The 20,043-nt window shown below is 39.9% G+C and overlaps 2 protein-coding genes across 2 annotated transcripts in view; one reads left to right on the top strand and one right to left on the bottom strand.

Moving 5' to 3' along the window:
- The window catches only part of LOC149958347 (acetoacetyl-CoA synthetase-like), a 34,514-nt gene extending 20,762 nt beyond the window's left edge, over positions 1–13,752 (bottom strand). Inside the window, exons 1-14 of the mRNA XM_090165791.1 lie at positions 13,594–13,752; positions 13,300–13,522; positions 13,117–13,234; positions 12,942–13,055; positions 12,781–12,878; positions 11,856–12,052; positions 11,648–11,801; positions 11,502–11,582; positions 11,138–11,327; positions 9,651–9,887; positions 9,459–9,584; positions 9,325–9,394; positions 2,709–2,767; positions 1,638–1,837 (exon numbers count right to left, since the gene is read on the bottom strand). Coding sequence (XP_090021917.1) covers positions 1,638–1,837; positions 2,709–2,767; positions 9,325–9,394; positions 9,459–9,584; positions 9,651–9,887; positions 11,138–11,327; positions 11,502–11,582; positions 11,648–11,801; positions 11,856–12,052; positions 12,781–12,878; positions 12,942–13,055; positions 13,117–13,234; positions 13,300–13,512 — 1,857 coding nt within the window. The 5' untranslated portion in view covers positions 13,513–13,522; positions 13,594–13,752. The remainder of the gene's footprint in view (positions 1–1,637; positions 1,838–2,708; positions 2,768–9,324; positions 9,395–9,458; positions 9,585–9,650; positions 9,888–11,137; positions 11,328–11,501; positions 11,583–11,647; positions 11,802–11,855; positions 12,053–12,780; positions 12,879–12,941; positions 13,056–13,116; positions 13,235–13,299; positions 13,523–13,593) is intronic.
- Positions 13,753–13,960: 208 nt separating this feature from the next.
- Pyroxd1 (pyridine nucleotide-disulfide oxidoreductase domain 1) lies at positions 13,961–19,554 on the top strand. The gene is made up of 13 exons (XM_090164936.1): positions 13,961–14,031; positions 14,213–14,277; positions 14,332–14,412; positions 14,478–14,597; positions 14,653–14,724; positions 14,776–14,906; positions 14,964–15,142; positions 15,206–15,276; positions 15,331–15,448; positions 18,729–18,841; positions 18,910–19,035; positions 19,102–19,239; positions 19,296–19,554. The coding sequence occupies exons 2-13, from the start codon at positions 14,227–14,229 to the stop codon at positions 19,542–19,544; spliced, it is 1,449 nt and encodes a 482-aa protein (XP_090021062.1). The 5' UTR covers positions 13,961–14,031; positions 14,213–14,226; the 3' UTR covers positions 19,545–19,554.
- The last annotated feature ends 489 nt before the right edge of the window (positions 19,555–20,043 follow it).

Genomic DNA, 20,043 nt, shown 5'->3' on the forward strand with positions numbered 1-20,043 from the left:
AGCCCGGACAGGTGACAAAACCAGCATGGGTAGCAGAACCCCACTACTGATGGTCGCACCCTCGACGCAAGCCGCTCAACCCAGCAGAAGGTGCAACAATGGGACGACCAGCCCGCCACTTCGCACACAGCAGTGGGATAGAGAACGGATGCTCAAGCAACTCCGGCCGACACCCCACCTACAAAGGCAGGGAGCCAAGCCCTTTGGAGAGAGCTCCTAAAGGGGAACGGCGGGCACACAGCAGCCCGCATAACCCGGCACAGCTGGCACCGGAGATCCCGGTGAGAGCCCAAAAGGCCGGGAGATGGGTTCGCCGTGCCCTCATACGGAGGCCCGCAGCCCCACAGCAGGCCACTCAATCCGCCGAGGCGGCCAGTTTGCCCGGCCCCTCTCCATTAGCCTGGGCCGAAGCCCAGTATCCAGCCCACACCTGACCGAAGTCGGAGGTCGGAGATAGGACCCTTTGGACGGAGCTAACATCTCCCAGTGCGCCACCGCCCTTACGGGTTACAAGAGCCGGACCCCGACTCCCCGGTACAGCCACCAGTTATTGCACACTCCGACCCCTTGAGGGCCAATAGAGGTGACCAGCTGTAAATTACAGTTTGTGTGCACGCGACTTTTATTTCAAGCTTGGGTAGGTACACATAGAGGCTTGCGCCGCCGCTAAACGCCGCCGCCGCCGTTAATTTTGAACGCGCCGATCGCGCCGCCGCCGCCGATACAAAGAACGGCGCGCCGCCGTTTCTTTTTTTCTTTATACACTTTTTTTTGGTATATTAAGCTTGGTTTTCATTTACGCGAAAATAACTACATTTGAACACGACGTCGAACGTCAAATTTTGGTTTTCGGATTTCGGTCGACGTAGAGTAATAGCATTTTCAATTAGCGTCAATAGATTCCAGCATTGCTATCTTGGCTATAGTTTACAAATTCTAAAGACACCATTCCAGATGAGTATGTCTAGCAAATTTTGATACTCTATCCTATCATGAGTATTATTCGAGTGATTAGCCCTTCAACCTGGTGTCTGGTACACTATTTTCATCACGACCTTCATGTTACTATTGGTCAAATAAGGAAGGATCAAAGTTATTTACACCTCAAATGTGAAGAGGAACAATTTTCTAATTGAAACCAACTTTGTACCTCTAATGGTTCTAGAGAAAATTTTAAATGACCTTGAAGACAAGGTCATGGAAATTTCCGTTGTCAAGTCACCCCCTCTACGTTCTAAGTGTCCTGAAATTTCAAATTCCTAACTAAAACCAATTTTGAGTTATTGGTCCTATATCGTTTTTTAGTTAACACCTTGTATTGGATTTATGATTTATGTTAAATCCCATTAATTATATTATAAGTCGTCTAATTATAATAATTATAAATGGTTCTCTAACGATGTTATCGACTCGTTTCGCTATTTTGAATTTTAGTTTCCTTTGCCATTAATAGATGGCACCACGCTCTCCAGTAAAGTCGTTTTTTCGAAGAATCGGATAGATTCATAGCCATCTCTAATAACAAGGCTCTTATCATAATGCAGGTGGCAATGATAGAGCCGACTGTTGCTTTAAGCCCAAAAGGTCAGCATATTATAAGGTGATTAAAATTAAGTGATAAACCAGACAGCACTTACGGGAATGTCCGACACTCGAAGGATAAAGGCTGGAACGTGCCGGGCGCTGAGCTGATTTCGTATGGCGGCTCTAATTCGATCAGTCAGCTCTTCGAAACTGAATCCAGTTTGCACTTTCACAAACAACACTACCCTCTCTTCATCTTCATTGAAATGCTGAGATACGCAAACACTATCCACTACTTCAGGAAAGGTTTCAACTAAAACGAACAAGTTCATAAAGCTTTTACAGGGTTATTCTACTTTAGCACTTAGCAGGTTGGATTACGAAACCATTCGAATGGCACACATAAGTCAGACCTTTTGGTCACACTTGCATTATTGCAAATGAGCAACATTTAGATTATTTACATTGAGTAGAGGTTGCCTTAATTTTAAATAAGCGTTGCCTAGACGTGAAGGAACTCTTTTTAAACAGAGGTCGCTAGCATCGAAATCAAAACAAGATGCTTAAGCTACATTTTGGCCCAAAAGGCGGGACATAAAGTACCCCTCGCGTTGATTAGCTCGTTTGTAAATTTGACAATAACTTCTATTATAGTAATTTTTTACAATATATTTTATATGGGATATATAATTTATGTTGAATCCCATTAAGTATATTATAAGACGTCTAATTATAATAATTATAAATGGTTATCTGACGACGTTTATGTTTGAATTTTAGCTTAATTTGCCATTAATAGATGGCACCACGCTCTCCAGTAAAGTCGTTTTTTCAAAGAATGGGATAGACTCATTGCCATCCCTAATAACAAAGGCCTTAACATCAAGCAGGTGGCAATGATAGAGCCGATACTTTCTCACTTTCTTTAAAGAAGTTGTTTACCGAATATATAATTGTAAGTTATAAATAAATATAAATTATTTTCATAATTAATCGACCCTGCAATTGTTTTATTTTTAACGAACTTCTATTTATCGGCAATAGAGGGGGCTGTTAAAAAAAGAAAAACAAATGCCCGCTTTCATTCGGGGGGGGGGGGAGACAGAAAGTCTGAATTACTAGTATAGCGTCGTAATCCAACCCCCGAAAGTTGAATAGACAAGGCTTAACAAAATGATTCATACCTACGTTATAGATTTCTGAGCTGCCAAATCTGACACCATTTGGATTCAACGTGCTGTCACTGCGAAATAAATTTAAACCTAAGCATGCAATAGAATAATTGTCCAATTACTTATTGGATGTAAAAAAATTAATATTGCATTGGTCAATTGTTATTAATTGTTAATTTCGCTTTGTTAAAGAGAGGAGCGTCGCATTCGTTTTTTAGTGGGCGTGAAAAGAGAGAAGCGTCGCTTTCGTTTTTAAGTGGGCGCGAAAAGAGAGGAGCGTCGCTTTTGCTTTTTAGTGGGCGCGAAAAGAGAGGAGCGTCGCTTTCCTTTTTTTAGTGCGCGCGAAAAAAAGAGAGAAGCGTCGCTTTCGTTTTTTAGTGGGCGTGAAAAGAGAGAAGCGTCGCTTTCGTTTTTTAGTGGGGGCGAAAAGAGAGAAGCGTCGCTTTCGTATTTTAGTGGGCGCGAATAAAGAGGAGCGTCGCTTTCGTTTTTTAGTGGGGGCGAAAAAAAGAGAGAAGCGTCGCTTTCGTTTTTTAGTGGGGGCGAAAAGAGAGAAGCGTCGCTTTCGTTTTTTAGTGGGGGCGAAAAGAGAGAAGCGTCGCTTTCGTTTTTTAGTGGGGGCGAAAAGAGAGAAGCGTCGCTTTCGTTTTTTAGTGGGGGCGAAAAGAGAGAAGCGTCGCTTTCGTTTTTTAGTGCGCGCGAAAAAAAGAGAGAAGCGTCGCTTTCGTTTTTTAGTGGGCGTGAAAAGAGAGAAGCGTCGCTTTCGTTTTTTAGTGGGGGCGAAAAGAGAGAAGCGTCGCTTTCGTATTTTAGTGGGCGCGAAAAAAAGAGAGAAGCGTCGCTTTCGTTTTTTAGTGGGGGCGAAAAGAGAGAAGCGTCGCTTTCGTTTTTTAGTGGGGGCGAAAAGAGAGAAGCGTCGCTTTCGTTTTTTAGTGGGGGCGAAAAGAGAGAAGCGTCGCTTTCGTTTTTTAGTGCGCGCGAAAAAAAGAGAGAAGCGTCGCTTTCGTTTTTTAGTGGGCGTGAAAAGAGAGAAGCGTCGCTTTCGTTTTTTAGTGGGCGCGAAAAGAGAGGAGCGTCGCTTTCCTTTTTTTAGTGCGCGCGAAAAAAAGAGAGAAGCGTCGCTTTCGTTTTTTAGTGGGCGTGAAAAGAGAGAAGCGTCGCTTTCGTTTTTTAGTGGGGGCGAAAAGAGAGAAGCGTCGCTTTCGTATTTTAGTGGGCGCGAATAAAGAGGAGCGTCGCTTTCGTTTTTTAGTGGGGGCGAAAAAAAGAGAGAAGCGTCGCTTTCGTTTTTTAGTGGGGGCGAAAAGAGAGAAGCGTCGCTTTCGTTTTTTAGTGGGGGCGAAAAGAGAGAAGCGTCGCTTTCGTTTTTTAGTGGGGGCGAAAAAAAGAGAGAAGCGTCGCTTTCGTTTTTTAGTGGGCGTGAAAAGAGAGAAGCGTCGCTTTCGTTTTTTAGTGGGGGCGAAAAGAGAGAAGCGTCGCTTTCGTATTTTAGTGGGCGCGAATAAAGAGGAGCGTCGCTTTCGTTTTTTAGTGGGGGCGAAAAAAAGAGAGAAGCGTCGCTTTCGTTTTTTAGTGGGGGCGAAAAGAGAGAAGCGTCGCTTTCGTTTTTTAGTGGGGGCGAAAAGAGAGAAGCGTCGCTTTCGTTTTTTAGTGGGGGCGAAAAAAAGAGAGAAGCGTCGCTTTCGTTTTTTAGTGGGGGCGAAAAGAGAGAAGCGTCGCTTTCGTTTTTTAGTGGGGGCGAAAAGAGAGAAGCGTCGCTTTCGTTTTTTAGTGGGGGCGAAAAGAGAGAAGCGTCGCTTTCGTTTTTTAGTGGGGGCGAAAAGAGAGAAGCGTCGCTTTCGTTTTTTAGTGGGGGCGAAAAGAGAGAAGCGTCGCTTTCGTTTTTTAGTGGGGGCGAAAAGAGAGAAGCGTCGCTTTCGTTTTTTAGTGGGGGCGAAAAGAGAGAAGCGTCGCTTTCGTTTTTTAGTGGGGGCGAAAAGAGAGAAGCGTCGCTTTCGTTTTTTAGTGGGGGCGAAAAGAGAGAAGCGTCGCTTTCGTTTTTTAGTGGGGGCGAAAAAAAGAGAGAAGCGTCGCTTTCGTTTTTTAGTGGGGGCGAAAAGAGAGAAGCGTCGCTTTCGTTTTTTAGTGGGGGCGAAAAGAGAGAAGCGTCGCTTTCGTTTTTAAGTGGGCGCGAAAAGAGAGGAGCGTCGCTTTCCTTTTTTTAGTGCGCGCGAAAAAAAGAGAGAAGCGTCGCTTTCGTTTTTTAGTGCGCGCGAAAAAAAGAGAGAAGCGTCGCTTTCGTTTTTAAGTGGGCGCGAAAAGAGAGGAGCGTCGCTTTCCTTTTTTTAGTGCGCGCGAAAAAAAGAGAGAAGCGTCGCTTTCGTTTTTTAGTGGGCGTGAAAAGAGAGAAGCGTCGCTTTCGTTTTTTAGTGGGGGCGAAAAGAGAGAAGCGTCGCTTTCGTATTTTAGTGGGCGCGAATAAAGAGGAGCGTCGCTTTCGTTTTTTAGTGGGGGCGAAAAAAAGAGAGAAGCGTCGCTTTCGTTTTTTAGTGGGGGCGAAAAGAGAGAAGCGTCGCTTTCGTTTTTTAGTGGGGGCGAAAAGAGAGAAGCGTCGCTTTCGTTTTTTAGTGGGGGCGAAAAAAAGAGAGAAGCGTCGCTTTCGTTTTTTAGTGGGCGTGAAAAGAGAGAAGCGTCGCTTTCGTTTTTTAGTGGGGGCGAAAAGAGAGAAGCGTCGCTTTCGTATTTTAGTGGGCGCGAATAAAGAGGAGCGTCGCTTTCGTTTTTTAGTGGGGGCGAAAAAAAGAGAGAAGCGTCGCTTTCGTTTTTTAGTGGGGGCGAAAAGAGAGAAGCGTCGCTTTCGTTTTTTAGTGGGGGCGAAAAGAGAGAAGCGTCGCTTTCGTTTTTTAGTGGGGGCGAAAAAAAGAGAGAAGCGTCGCTTTCGTTTTTTAGTGGGGGCGAAAAGAGAGAAGCGTCGCTTTCGTTTTTTAGTGGGGGCGAAAAGAGAGAAGCGTCGCTTTCGTTTTTTAGTGGGGGCGAAAAGAGAGAAGCGTCGCTTTCGTTTTTTAGTGCGCGCGAAAAAAAGAGAGAAGCGTCGCTTTCGTTTTTAAGTGGGCGCGAAAAGAGAGGAGCGTCGCTTTCCTTTTTTTAGTGCGCGCGAAAAAAAGAGAGAAGCGTCGCTTTCGTTTTTTAGTGGGCGTGAAAAGAGAGAAGCGTCGCTTTCGTTTTTTAGTGGGGGCGAAAAGAGAGAAGCGTCGCTTTCGTATTTTAGTGGGCGCGAATAAAGAGGAGCGTCGCTTTCGTTTTTTAGTGGGGGCGAAAAAAAGAGAGAAGCGTCGCTTTCGTTTTTTAGTGGGGGCGAAAAGAGAGAAGCGTCGCTTTCGTTTTTTAGTGGGGGCGAAAAGAGAGAAGCGTCGCTTTCGTTTTTTAGTGCGCGCGAAAAAAAGAGAGAAGCGTCGCTTTCGTTTTTTAGTGGGCGTGAAAAGAGAGAAGCGTCGCTTTCGTTTTTTAGTGGGGGCGAAAAGAGAGAAGCGTCGCTTTCGTATTTTAGTGGGCGCGAAAAAAAGAGAGAAGCGTCGCTTTCGTTTTTTAGTGGGGGCGAAAAGAGAGAAGCGTCGCTTTCGTTTTTTAGTGGGGGCGAAAAGAGAGAAGCGTCGCTTTCGTTTTTTAGTGGGGGCGAAAAGAGAGAAGCGTCGCTTTCGTTTTTTAGTGCGCGCGAAAAAAAGAGAGAAGCGTCGCTTTCGTTTTTTAGTGGGCGTGAAAAGAGAGAAGCGTCGCTTTCGTTTTTTAGTGGGGGCGAAAAGAGAGAAGCGTCGCTTTCGTAATTTAGTGGGCGCGAAAAAAAGAGAGAAGCGTCGCTTTCGTTTTTTAGTGGGGGCGAAAAGAGAGAAGCGTCGCTTTCGTTTTTTAGTGGGGGCGAAAAGAGAGAAGCGTCGCTTTCGTTTTTTAGTGGGGGCGAAAAGAGAGAAGCGTCGCTTTCGTTTTTTAGTGCGCGCGAAAAAAAGAGAGAAGCGTCGCTTTCGTTTTTTAGTGGGCGTGAAAAGAGAGAAGCGTCGCTTTCGTTTTTTAGTGGGGGCGAAAAGAGAGAAGCGTCGCTTTCGTATTTTAGTGGGCGCGAAAAAAAGAGAGAAGCGTCGCTTTCGTTTTTTAGTGGGGGCGAAAAGAGAGAAGCGTCGCTTTCGTTTTTTAGTGGGGGCGAAAAGAGAGAAGCGTCGCTTTCGTTTTTTAGTGCGCGCGAAAAAAAGAGAGAAGCGTCGCTTTCGTTTTTTAGTGGGCGTGAAAAGAGAGAAGCGTCGCTTTCGTTTTTTAGTGGGGGCGAAAAGAGAGAAGCGTCGCTTTCGTATTTTAGTGGGCGCGAAAAAAAGAGAGAAGCGTCGCTTTCGTTTTTTAGTGGGGGCGAAAAGAGAGAAGCGTCGCTTTCGTTTTTTAGTGGGGGCGAAAAGAGAGAAGCGTCGCTTTCGTTTTTTAGTGGGGGCGAAAAGAGAGAAGCGTCGCTTTCGTTTTTTAGTGCGCGCGAAAAAAAGAGAGAAGCGTCGCTTTCGTTTTTTAGTGGGCGTGAAAAGAGAGAAGCGTCGCTTTCGTTTTTTAGTGGGGGCGAAAAGAGAGAAGCGTCGCTTTCGTTTTTTAGTGGGGGCGAAAAGAGAGAAGCGTCGCTTTCGTATTTTAGTGGGCGCGAAAAAAAGAGAGAAGCGTCGCTTTCGTTTTTTAGTGGGGGCGAAAAGAGAGAAGCGTCGCTTTCGTTTTTTAGTGGGGGCGAAAAGAGAGAAGCGTCGCTTTCGTTTTTTAGTGCGCGCGAAAAAAAGAGAGAAGCGTCGCTTTCGTTTTTTAGTGGGCGTGAAAAGAGAGAAGCGTCGCTTTCGTTTTTTAGTGGGGGCGAAAAGAGAGAAGCGTCGCTTTCGTATTTTAGTGGGCGCGAAAAAAAGAGAGAAGCGTCGCTTTCGTTTTTTAGTGGGGGCGAAAAGAGAGAAGCGTCGCTTTCGTTTTTTAGTGGGGGCGAAAAGAGAGAAGCGTCGCTTTCGTTTTTAGTGCGCGCGAAAAAAAGAGAGAAGCGTCGCTTTCGTTTTTTAGTGGGCGTGAAAAGAGAGAAGCGTCGCTTTCGTTTTTTAGTGGGGGCGAAAAGAGAGAAGCGTCGCTTTCGTTTTTTAGTGGGGGCGAAAAGAGAGAAGCGTCGCTTTCGTTTTTTAGTGGGGGCGAAAAGAGAGAAGCGTCGCTTTCGTATTTTAGTGGGCGCGAAAAAAAGAGAGAAGCGTCGCTTTCGTTTTTTAGTGGGGGCGAAAAGAGAGAAGCGTCGCTTTCGTTTTTTAGTGGGGGCGAAAAGAGAGAAGCGTCGCTTTCGTTTTTTAGTGCGCGCGAAAAAAAGAGAGAAGCGTCGCTTTCGTTTTTTAGTGGGCGTGAAAAGAGAGAAGCGTCGCTTTCGTTTTTTAGTGGGGGCGAAAAGAGAGAAGCGTCGCTTTCGTATTTTAGTGGGCGCGAAAAAAAGAGAGAAGCGTCGCTTTCGTTTTTTAGTGGGGGCGAAAAGAGAGAAGCGTCGCTTTCGTTTTTTAGTGGGGGCGAAAAGAGAGAAGCGTCGCTTTCGTTTTTAGTGCGCGCGAAAAAAAGAGAGAAGCGTCGCTTTCGTTTTTTAGTGGGCGTGAAAAGAGAGAAGCGTCGCTTTCGTTTTTTAGTGGGGGCGAAAAGAGAGAAGCGTCGCTTTCGTATTTTAGTGGGCGCGAAAAAAAGAGAGAAGCGTCGCTTTCGTTTTTTAGTGGGGGCGAAAAGAGAGAAGCGTCGCTTTCGTTTTTTAGTGGGGGCGAAAAGAGAGAAGCGTCGCTTTCGTTTTTTAGTGCGCGCGAAAAAAAGAGAGAAGCGTCGCTTTCGTTTTTTAGTGGGCGTGAAAAGAGAGAAGCGTCGCTTTCGTTTTTTAGTGGGGGCGAAAAGAGAGAAGCGTCGCTTTCGTATTTTAGTGGGCGCGAAAAAAAGAGAGAAGCGTCGCTTTCGTTTTTTAGTGGGGGCGAAAAGAGAGAAGCGTCGCTTTCGTTTTTTAGTGGGGGCGAAAAGAGAGAAGCGTCGCTTTCGTTTTTAGTGCGCGCGAAAAAAAGAGAGAAGCGTCGCTTTCGTTTTTTAGTGGGCGTGAAAAGAGAGAAGCGTCGCTTTCGTTTTTTAGTGGGGGCGAAAAGAGAGAAGCGTCGCTTTCGTTTTTTAGTGGGGGCGAAAAGAGAGAAGCGTCGCTTTCGTATTTTAGTGGGCGCGAATAAAGAGGAGCGTCGCTTTCGTTTTTTAGTGGGGGCGAAAAGAGAGAAGCGTCGCTTTCGTTTTTTAGTGGGGGCGAAAAGAGAGAAGCGTCGCTTTCGTTTTTTAGTGGGGGCGAAAAGAGAGAAGCGTCGCTTTCGTTTTTTAGTGGGGGCGAAAAGAGAGAAGTATCGCTTTCCTTTTTTTAGTGCGCGCGAAAAAAAGAGAGAAGCGTCGCTTTCGTTTTTTAGTGGGCGTGAAAAGAGAGAAGCGTCGCTTTCGTTTTTTAGTGGGGGCGAAAAGAGAGAAGCGTCGCTTTCGTATTTTAGTGGGGGCGAAAAGAGAGAAGCGTCGCTTTCGTTTTTTGGTGGACCCGATAAGAGAAGAGCGTCGCATTCGTTTTTTAGTGGGCGCGAAATGAGAGGACGTCGCATTCGTTTTTTACCTTCGTCCGAGCATAATTATTCCTTTGGTTTTAGAATTGATCATACAAAAATCACCATGACTCCAAACACCTAAAAACGAAAGCCCGTTTTTAAGAAACATATCAAATAAAAGTGTATTTATAGTCAAAACTACCAGGAAAGTTGCTGAAATACGCTGTTTTATATTTAGCACCATTATCATCATTCCAAAAATGAGTTGGCATACTCGGAAATGGTTTTGAGCATACCAATTCCCCTTTCTGATTGAACACAGGATTTCCTAAAATAATGGTAATTTAAATATGTTAATCAAAAACCCCAAACCTCACTGGTCGATAATATTCACCACTTTCATCGAAACATTCAACAGCCATTCCGAGACAACGACACTGAATTTCACCACGATAAACTGGTAGTGCCATATTGTGTCCAGCGAATAAGGAAATGATGTCAGAACCCCCTGTTACGGAACCCAACAACAGATCTTCTTTGATATGTTGATAAACATAATCAAAAGACTGTGGTTTTAATGGAGAACCAGTAGAGAGTATTGTGTGTAATGTTGTTAATTTGTGCGTTTCTCCTAAATTAAAGTAATATAGTCATGAATTTCCGTAATACAAGTAAGTAATTTATCATAAATTTTAGCATAAACATAAAGATATATTTTCCCTGCAACCTATGGAGCTTAGGATCTATTTCAAATGAACATGGTTAAATAGATTAAAAATAGTGTTGGCCGATATTGATACCAATTTTGAGAATTTACCAATACCGATACCTAAAGGACTATTACCGATATCAATATCTAACCGATTATTACCGATATCAATATCTAACCGATTATTACCGATATCAATATCTAACCGATTATTACCGATATCAATATCTAACCGATTATTACCGATATCAATATCTAACCGATTATTACCGATATCAATATCTAACCGATTATTACCGATATCAATATCTAACCGATTATTACCGATATCAATATCTAACCGATTATTACCGATATCAATATCTAACCGATTATTACCGATATCAATATCTAACCGATTATTACAGATATCAATATCTAAACGATTATTACAGATATCAATATCTAACCGATTATTACAGATATCAATATCTAACCGATTATTACAGATATCAATATCTAACCGATTATTACAGATATCGATATCTAACCGATTATTACAGATATCAATATCTAACCGATTATTACAGATATCGATATCTAACAGATTATTACAGATATCAATATCTAACAGGTTATTACAGATATCTAACCGATTTTTACCAATAACGATATTTTCCACTAAATTAACAAAGCCAAAGGTCAAAATTAGTGGTGCTATGTGCTTTGTTTAAGAGAATACCGGTTTTAAAATATGGGGAAAAATCGGAAAATATCGGTATCGAGTAAAATCGGTATTTTAGACGCGAACCGATTAATCTCCAAGATCGCGATATCGGTAACCGATAGCGATATCATATCGGTTTTGCCCATCACTAATTTAAAACACCCGCCATTAATGACTGCAATTTTAAATAGTGGCGCCATCAATTGGTAGCTATAAACAGGATATTAGACAACTAAAAGATATATTACAACACCATGTGTTCATCGGTATTAAAAAGGAATTGATTTTTTTTAACTTAAAAGCCTAGATCAAAAAATAAAAAATTTCTAATTTTCTTCAAGAGATAATGAGAATTCGTATATGGTAAAGATTTGGAAGGTAATTAGGACAGGAATGTTTGGAAGGTTTATCTCTTTTTTGGACATGCATTTTCCGGTTTATTTTTACAAAATTAGAAATTAAATACTTGGTTTTAATCCCATTTTCTCGCAAACTGCAAGTCCTTTTGCACTGGTCCCTAGTATCGTAATGCCTATTTCATCTACTAGATCATAAATAGTTGATTTATTTGGATGAAAAGGCGAACCCTCGTAGAGGACTATGGCACAACCAATAGAGAGGCAGGATATCAGCCAATTCCACATCATCCAACCAATCTGCGATATAAACACAAAACTATTAAAATTAGAGACAGATGGCCGTTAAAACAACCAAAGCTAAGATGATAAAAATTAGCCACTGCTAGTTAGTTTTTAATATGGTGACTGAAATTAAAAGCACCATCTGTTTTAAATTTCACCAATAATTTTTAAATTAAAACTAAAAATTACCGTTGTATAATAAAACATCACATCATCGCTTTTTATATCACCGTGAATACAATGTTCTTTTAAATGCTGAATTAAAGTACCCTATTGAAGATTCATCAATAATTAGATTAATTTGAAGTTAAAAATTTATTTTAAATAATATGTACCCCAACAGAATGCACCATTCCTTTAGGTACACCTGTTGTTCCAGAGGAATAAAGGATTGCCAATGGATGATCAAACGAAACTTGCGTAAATTCTAAAGTTGGGACAGAGCCATCTTGATTTAAACCACTATCCAAAAAATCTTCTAGAGAGCAACTAAAGAAACCATTTTTTAATTGACTTAAATAGTAATTTTGGTGAAAGCTTTACCTATTAGGAATATCTGATATTTTATTTGAAATATTGTTGTTTAAATCTGACGAGATCACCACTTGTTCAAGTTCCGATAAACCCAAAACGACTCGCTTCAATTTCTCCAAATGGCTGTGCTGCTTTCCATTATATACAACAGCATCAATAGAAAATATCAATTTCGGTTTGATTTGGCGAAAACGGTCAAGAACAGCCTAGAAAAAAATCTTCAAAAATTATAATAAACCTAATTATTAAGTAAATTTACTTATCTGTTTTGAACGATTTTCAATAACAGATCATTTACTGATCCGGTATTTACCGAAAATCGATAACGAACCGGTGTTTAATGAAATTTTGCAATTAAACAAAGTTTAAAGAAATTCGACAATAAACCGGCGTTTACCGAAAATCGATAACGAGCCGGCGTTTACTGTATTCGATAATGAACCAGAACGTATCGATAAGCGATAACGAACCGGCGTTTATCGAAAATCGATAACGAAACGGCGTTTACTGATATTCGGTAATGAATCGGAATTTATCGATAAGCGATAACGAACCGGGGTTTTAAGAAATTCAAAAATAAACTAGCTTTACTGATATTCGACAACCAACCGGCGATAAAAGAAATTCGAAAATAAAACGACGTTTACCGAAAATCGATAACGAACCGGCATTTACTGATATTCGACAACGAAGCGGCATTTAAAGAAATTCGAAAATGAGCAGGCGTTTACCGAAAATCTCGGCGTTTACTGATATTCGTTAAGGAACCGGAATATATCGATGAGCGATAACAAACCGGTGTTAACCATTATTCGACCACGAACGGGGTTTACCAATGTTTTATAATTAACCGCATTTTACCGATATTCGATAACGAACCGCTATTTGCCGTTTTTCACTTACACGTCATTTGAAAATTATACAAAAATCTTACGGTAACACCAAAATCAGGTGAAGTAGAACTCCATAAAGCTCCAATCGATGAAGTTGCCAAATATGCTTCTATAGCTACTTCACCATTAGTTAAATAACCTAACCCAAGACATAATTAAAAACATTAATAAATGGTAATTTAAAAAATGTTTTGTAATTTACCAACAACACAATCTCCACATTTGACACCCATTTTGCGCATGGCAGCTGCATATCTAGACACACGTTCATTTAATTGAGCAAAAGACACTTTGTACACTTTCGAAACTGCTTCACCTGGTAAATTAAACATTCAACACAGATAATAGTAAAAATTAAAAAAAAGTAATTAACTTACCGGCTATATATAAAGCAGTACCATTATCTTTCCTCCGGAGTAGATTTTCAGCATAATTTAATTTTGATCCTAAGAACCACTTTGGAATTTCGTCTATGCGCTTTGTAACATCAACAACCTTTTAAATAAATTTAAAAATATGCAATAATTACAATTATTAAGTTAATAGCTTGAATATTATACCTCCGTATAAGTTTCACTCAAATTAATTTTGCAGAACTGCAAAACTTCAGACCAGAATTCAGGATAGCATTTTATAGACCAATTGTAGAGTTGATCATAGCTGTGCATGGTTAAATTATACTTCTCGTTAATTTTTTCAATAAATTTATCAGTATTAGTTTCTCCCCTTCTTTTGGTTTGCCACATTTTTTTGACTGCTAGATGATTGGACATTACTGTAGAACTAGAATTAAAAAGTATAATATAACTTAACTTAAATCAAAATTTTTCATTGACATCATCAGAAAATATTACCTATATTAAATTACGCTATATATACAAAAATTTATACTTTATATCTTTATATAATCTTATCTGTTTCCTTCTTATCGTTTATAAGTAAGTAATCTTGACGTAATTAACAAATAAAAACCGAATATTTAAAAGTGACCCGACAAAAATTCAAATTACGGCTACAGTGTTACGCACTATGCGAATACTTTTAGTCTGCCCCTAAAGCAGTTTACGGCCAATATCGAGCAACACACCGGGTGAGGCTGAATGTACAAAGTCGGTAGTGGTATAGCTCCGGGAATAGTTTTAACTTACTATCATTAGATGGAGCCACAAATTCAGAACAATAAATAAACAGGTTAAGTCTGTATACAATAAAGCTACGTTTATTCGCTTCCTCTACGCGTTTACTGAAAAGTGTGTTCTGCTAGGAAATATGAAATCGTCTGCTTATAATAAGTTAACAATTTTTGAAATTGCACCAGAAATAATCTCTGTATATTTTCTAACACTACCTTTAATATTCAGTTCAGAAAACCTTTTTAATACCAGTTTATTCTAATTTTATTTAAAATTGCACGTTTCACCTGCCAACGTTTCTGATAGTTTAATGTAAAGCTTTTGCTTTAAAATTTGACAGACCAAGGTTTAAGAATGTTTACTGTGATAGGAGGAGGCATTGCAGGAGTCACCTGCACAGAACAGGTACAATTATTACCCTTAATAATATAAAGGTTACGTAACGTATAACCATTTTAGTTGGCAGAACTTCTACCGAATGAAAATGTTACAATAGTGTCCGCATCACCACTAGTTAAAGCTTGTATTAATGTTAAAAAGGTGACAATTATAAAGAAAATGTTATGCAAAATTGATCTTACAATCACCATATTTAAAATCCTAAGATTTCAAAAGTGTTAGAAGATTTTGACGTAGAGGAGAAATCTGCTTCGTACCTTGAATCAAACTACTCTAATGTGAAAGTTATTTATGCTAAAGCCATAAAATTTGATACTAAGACTCATGTAAGTGTAAATATAATAAAATGAAATCTGTATTTGAAGTTAATTGTAATTACAGGAATTGTTTTTAAGTAATGGAGAAGTTGTAAATTATAAAAAACTGTGTATATGTACTGGAGGAACACCTAAAGTAATATGGTTTTTAACTATAAATTGAATTTTACACTAAAAAAATAATTAGTTATTAGCTGAAGGAAATCCATATGTAATTGGAATACGTGACACGCAAACTGTGTCAGAGTTTCAAGCTAAACTAACTAATGCTAAAAGAATTTTGGTCGTTGGTAACGGGGGAATTGCTACAGAGCTAACGTAAGATTTAATTTTAAAATAGTGTAAATATAAATAAATTTTTTTCAACTATATTAGATATGAAATAGAAAATTGTGAAGTTATTTGGGCTATAAGACACGACTCTATCGGAGCTACTTTTTTTGATGCAGGAGCCGCAGAGTTTTTCCTACCTAATCTATGCCAGCATAAGGAAAAACCGGTAGAGGCGAAATATTCACATAGGGTGAAATATTCTGTATCAGGAGATTCAAGTGGTATAATGAAATTAAATATCATTCATATTTAAATTGAACATTTATATATTAAACCAATTTTAGCCTCATCAGATCAGAATCTAGGGGTCGCATTAGGACCTGATTGGTCAACAAATTGTGAACTAAAAGCTAAAGTAATAAATTAAAATTTATAGTTTACCAGTAATTAAATGTTCTTTCCGTTGCAGAATAAAGATAAAAATGTGCATATCGAGTATAAATGCGAAGTCAAACAAATTTTATCTCATGATGATATCATTAGGAACCAAATAACAGTAACTAGAACTAATACTGAAACCGAAAATGGCAAGTTTTAACTGGAGTGTGAATTTCGGTGATTTCCTGCGATAGTCTCCATAATTTGATTTATTGTATCTGCTATCACAAGGAGAAAGCACTTGAAATTTGGGTTGAATTCTTCAGATCATACTGTTTGCCCTTAAATAGATTATTAGGAAATGGCTATAAACAAAAGTAGCATGGGTCTTATGCTACTTTTGCTATAAATGATTGCTAAGCGGCAGAAGTTATTATTGAAGGATGGGTTTTTTTTATTATTATTCAAAGAAGGAAGAAATAAGGGCGAAGATCTGATTAATCAGAGCGAGATATGTGTAACGGCCACGCCACCGGGGCATACGTGGGGACAGGGGTGGGGACACACGTGGCGGAAGTATTCCAACCACCCATGGGGGGATTGGTGGTCGTCCTCACATGGCTATCCACAAACTCAGCCTCCCAGACGCTTCTGATTACAGGAGCACGCCACTACTCCCGGCAAGGATGGGTTTACTTTATTCAGGGCCTAAAATAGTTAGCAGTTTTTAAAACTTGGATTTGCAGTTCTAAAATCGGATTTGTGCAGTGCTATTTATCGTGAAATTATCGCAAAAAAGTATATATATTTTTTAAAATAGCTGATTACCTGAGTCTCTTGAGAGATGTCGCGGTCGATAGGTCTTTCTAGCACATATCGACAAACGCAACCGATTTTGCTGAACTAAGTTACTTATTTACAGCCCTTTTTTTCTCTCATAATGTTGTTAAAATATTTGTCTGCTACAAATTCTGAATTCCACACTCATTGAAATTGTTTTGGGGGTCAGTTTGTATTTGGGCAGTAACTGTTCTAAAAAATTATTATTTTAGCCTCTGACTTTTAGAGAGACGAGTCGGGTACCCGATTTAGTCGGGCTTTTTAAGCCCGACCCGAACCCGTTTCGCGCCGGGCCCAAAATTATTTAATTTTTTGCGGGTCGGGTCGCCCTTTTTTTGTTGAAAGAAATCGGGACCGGGTCGGGCAGGAAGTTTCGTTGGTTTGTCGAATTTAGCGGTGGCATAGTCATTAACAACATTGTAAGCATTTACTGGTTCTTTTATTTCAGTCGGGTCGGGCCGGGTAAAATTTATTTTGGTTTTTTTCGGGTCGGGGTTGGATTGGTCAAAATTTATTTTATTTCTTTTCGGGCCTAAAAAATAGTCGGACCGAGTCGCCTCTACTGACTATATTTATATATTGCAAGAGAGCTGCTCAAATAGCCATAATTAGGCTTATATTTGAGCATCGGTACAGAATGATTTGAACAGGTACAAAATGCAAAATAAAATAAAAAGCAAGGAGAGAACAATTGTGGAGTAACTACATTTGAACACCTAAAAACAAGAACAAAAATTTTAAATGAGAAATTAGAATTAAAGATTAGAGGGCCCGAAGTGTTTGCCATGTAAATAACTGGATAACGTCATACTGCCACCTCATTACAATACGGTAAAATATTTGAGACAGTGATGCGGTGAAAAAGCACTATTCTTTTTAACGCGGAGGGAGACAAATTTTTGGTAATACGAAAATTTACAAAACACGTGGGTCATTTCGCGGAAATTCGGATTTCGATATCGGTCGCAACGGAAGGAGTTTTTTTTTAACTTTTGCCTAGTTTGCTTTTATTGGAATTTAATTAGAATTAATATGGAAAGTTGTTCTGGTTCAACTTTTGACCGATCTCTTTTTAATTGATTGTCTTTTATCACGTAATTTATTATTACCATTAAATTCATTGCTTGACATTGTTCAAACCAAATTTTTTAAAACAGACTGGCGAACTCGAGGAGGAAAGAATACTACGCGGTCATCGTACATTCCATTTAGCGCGACGTGCGCCCTCTAGTGGCGGTAATCATAATCCGGACTGGCTGGGGGGCGCAGGTTTTCCCCCTTACGAGGCTGATGGAACCCTTTAAAGTAGGCATTACACGTGTGAGCACTCGATTTCGTTCGAGTACTCGATCGTACTCGGCTCGAAGCTCGAAAAGTCTTAGATAAAAAGCTCGAAAATTATTCGAGCCTCAAATCGAGGGCTAGGCTTAACTTTCGAGTACTCGAACCTGGGAGGCTATTCTCTAATTTATCTCGATCTCACTCTCGATGTTTGGTCTCTTATAACTCTTTATCTTTGAAAATTACGCCTATTATCGATTTCTAAGGCTATATTTAACAATACAAGCCGCCGAACTATAGCAAGCGCCATTGCTTTTTTCCCTAAGAAAGACGGTTTGGGTAGTGGTAGCTTTTTGGCAACACGGGAGAAGGGGGGGAGGTAGTTAAAATGAATTACTAGCTCGATGATTGGTTGAAACCTCTGTCGAAAGCGATCTCGTAAGCTTCGGACACGACGAGATCGACTTCGAGAAGTCTGCCGGGAGTAGTGGCTCACTCCTGTAATCCCAGGCGTCTGGGAGGCAGAGTTTGTGGATGGCCGTGTGAGGACGACCACCAATCCCCCCACGGGTGGTCGGAATACTTCCGCCACGGGTGTCCCCACCCCTGTCCCCACGTATCCCCCCGTTGGCGTGGCCGTTACACATATATCTCGCCCTGATTAATCAGTTATTGTGTGCTGGTGTCTAAGGCCTTGGGTCGACACCGATGTGTGGCTGTCAAAAAAAAAAAACTTCGAGAAGTCCATCGAATTCGAGTAGCATTTTTCGACAAATATTTTATAGAATAGCGTTTTTAGACATCTCGTGAGAGCGATTCGAGATCGAGAAGTGCTTACAGAATAGGGTCCCTGTTATACTTACCAAGGCACTACTCGTGAGTTTTCAAAAATGGCGGGAAAAGCTACTAAAACATTCCCTTTGGTCCCGCCTAAAGATCTTTTATTGGGTGAGGTACAAGTCCTAGTTGTTTCTGATTGGTTACTGATTTTAAATGTAGAAAACGAAACCAAAACCATAAGTTACAAGTCCCTAGCTGTTTATTGGTGGGTTTATTTTTCGAAAAATGTTTTACTTAGGCCTAATAAACCCAATTATTCAGAGCCTTTTTTGATAAATCTATCATTGAGTACTAGAAACCACTCTTTAAGCTAAACCTAAAAGCTCGAAAGCTTGATAACATTTTACAGCTCGGCTCGATACTCGAAAAGTGAAATTTTTCATACTCAAAGCTCGGCTCGAAACCCAAAAATTAAGGCTCGCACATGCCTACTTTAACGCGATTTAAAAGGGTTGCGAACTGGGTTAGCTGTATCTAGAGAAAATTGCAGAGCAAGTACTTATAATTTCTACTAATATCTTAAAACAGAGCAATGGCCAGTTTACGTTCAACTAACCAATGACAAAGTTTACGGATGCAATTTCGTTGTTAGTGCCACGGGTGTTGTGCCTAGTACCAATCTAATATCAACACCTGATAAAGTAAACTGAACTATGACGTTTATTAAGTGAAACAAATTATTAATTAATTAATTTGAAATTTGTTGTAGCTAAATATTTCGAAAGAAGATGGTGGTATTGAGGTTGATAACCAAATGAGAACTAGCCTTACTGATGTATACGCTGCGGGTGATAGTTGCACGGCAGTGTGGGAAAAAAGCAAAACTTGGATACAGGTGATAAACTAAAAGACTCAATAATTAAAAGAACCTAAAATCATAATGAAAACTTAAAAATAACAGATGCGACTTTGGACACAAGCTCGACAAATGGGTTACTACGCTGCGAACTGTATTTACACTAATTTAAATAATGAAGATAATATCCCAGATGTGTGTTTTGATCTCTTTACCCACATGACGAAGTTTTTTGGCTATAAGGTACTAAAAAGTTTTTTTAATAGTTTTGTTATTAGTTTTAAACATTGTTTTTTTAGGTAATTTTGTTAGGTCTTTACAATTGCCAAGGCTTAGGCCAAGATTGTGAGCTTTTATTGCGAATGACTAGAGGTCATGAATACATAAAGGCTGTGATGCAAAATGGCCGAATGGTAGGAGCCATTCTTATCGGAGAAACCGATTTGGAAGAAACATTTGAGAATTTAATTTTAAATCAGTTAGATTTATCATCTTATGGTGAGGATTTGCTTAACCCTGATGTAGATATTGAAGATTATTTTGATTAAAATGTACTATTACAAATATTCTTTTCATTTTACTTAAGTCAGGGTCACAACATGGCTTAAAATCAGTTTTCATGATAAGTTTAAAAATTTTATGGGTCAAACAGGTGTACCCGGGTTCAAGGGTACAATTTGAATCGGGCGCCAAAAACACTCCTATGTTTAAAATATCGAAGCTATTTATAACTTGGAGGAGAGAAGTATTCCCTCCTCCAAGTTTATAATTTGTTTTGAATATATGGGGCGCGCCATTTTGATTTTTTTTAACTGGGTGCCATATACCCTCAGCACTCAGTCTGGCATTCGAAAGCTTAGGGTAATTGTAAAAATTTTAATTTTGGTAATACTTCGCTTATAATTTCACTCCCAAGAGCAATATATGGTTATTCTCACATAATAGACCTTTCCATAAATTCGCTACGACTGCCCAACTTGTTCTTGAAATAGTGCAGTCAAGCCTATGGCCAAATTGATTTTCTCAATTAGCTGCGGAAGTATTGTG

This window comes from Leiobunum rupestre, chromosome 2, assembly GCF_980474605.1.
Source record: "Leiobunum rupestre chromosome 2, qqLeiRupe1.1.hap1, whole genome shotgun sequence".
NCBI lineage: Eukaryota > Metazoa > Arthropoda > Arachnida > Opiliones > Sclerosomatidae > Leiobunum > Leiobunum rupestre.

Excerpts from the sequence above, each read along its gene's own strand:
- Pyroxd1 (XM_090164936.1), top strand. The coding sequence starts at position 14,227 with ATGTTTACTGTGATAGGAGGAGGCATTGCAGGAGTCACCTGCACAGAA. Across the intron at positions 14,907-14,963 it reads GGAATTGCTACAGAGCTAAC|ATATGAAATAGAAAATTGTG; the intron begins GTAAGATTTAAT and ends CAACTATATTAG. Across the intron at positions 19,240-19,295 it reads CGAAGTTTTTTGGCTATAAG|GTAATTTTGTTAGGTCTTTA; the intron begins GTACTAAAAAGT and ends TTGTTTTTTTAG.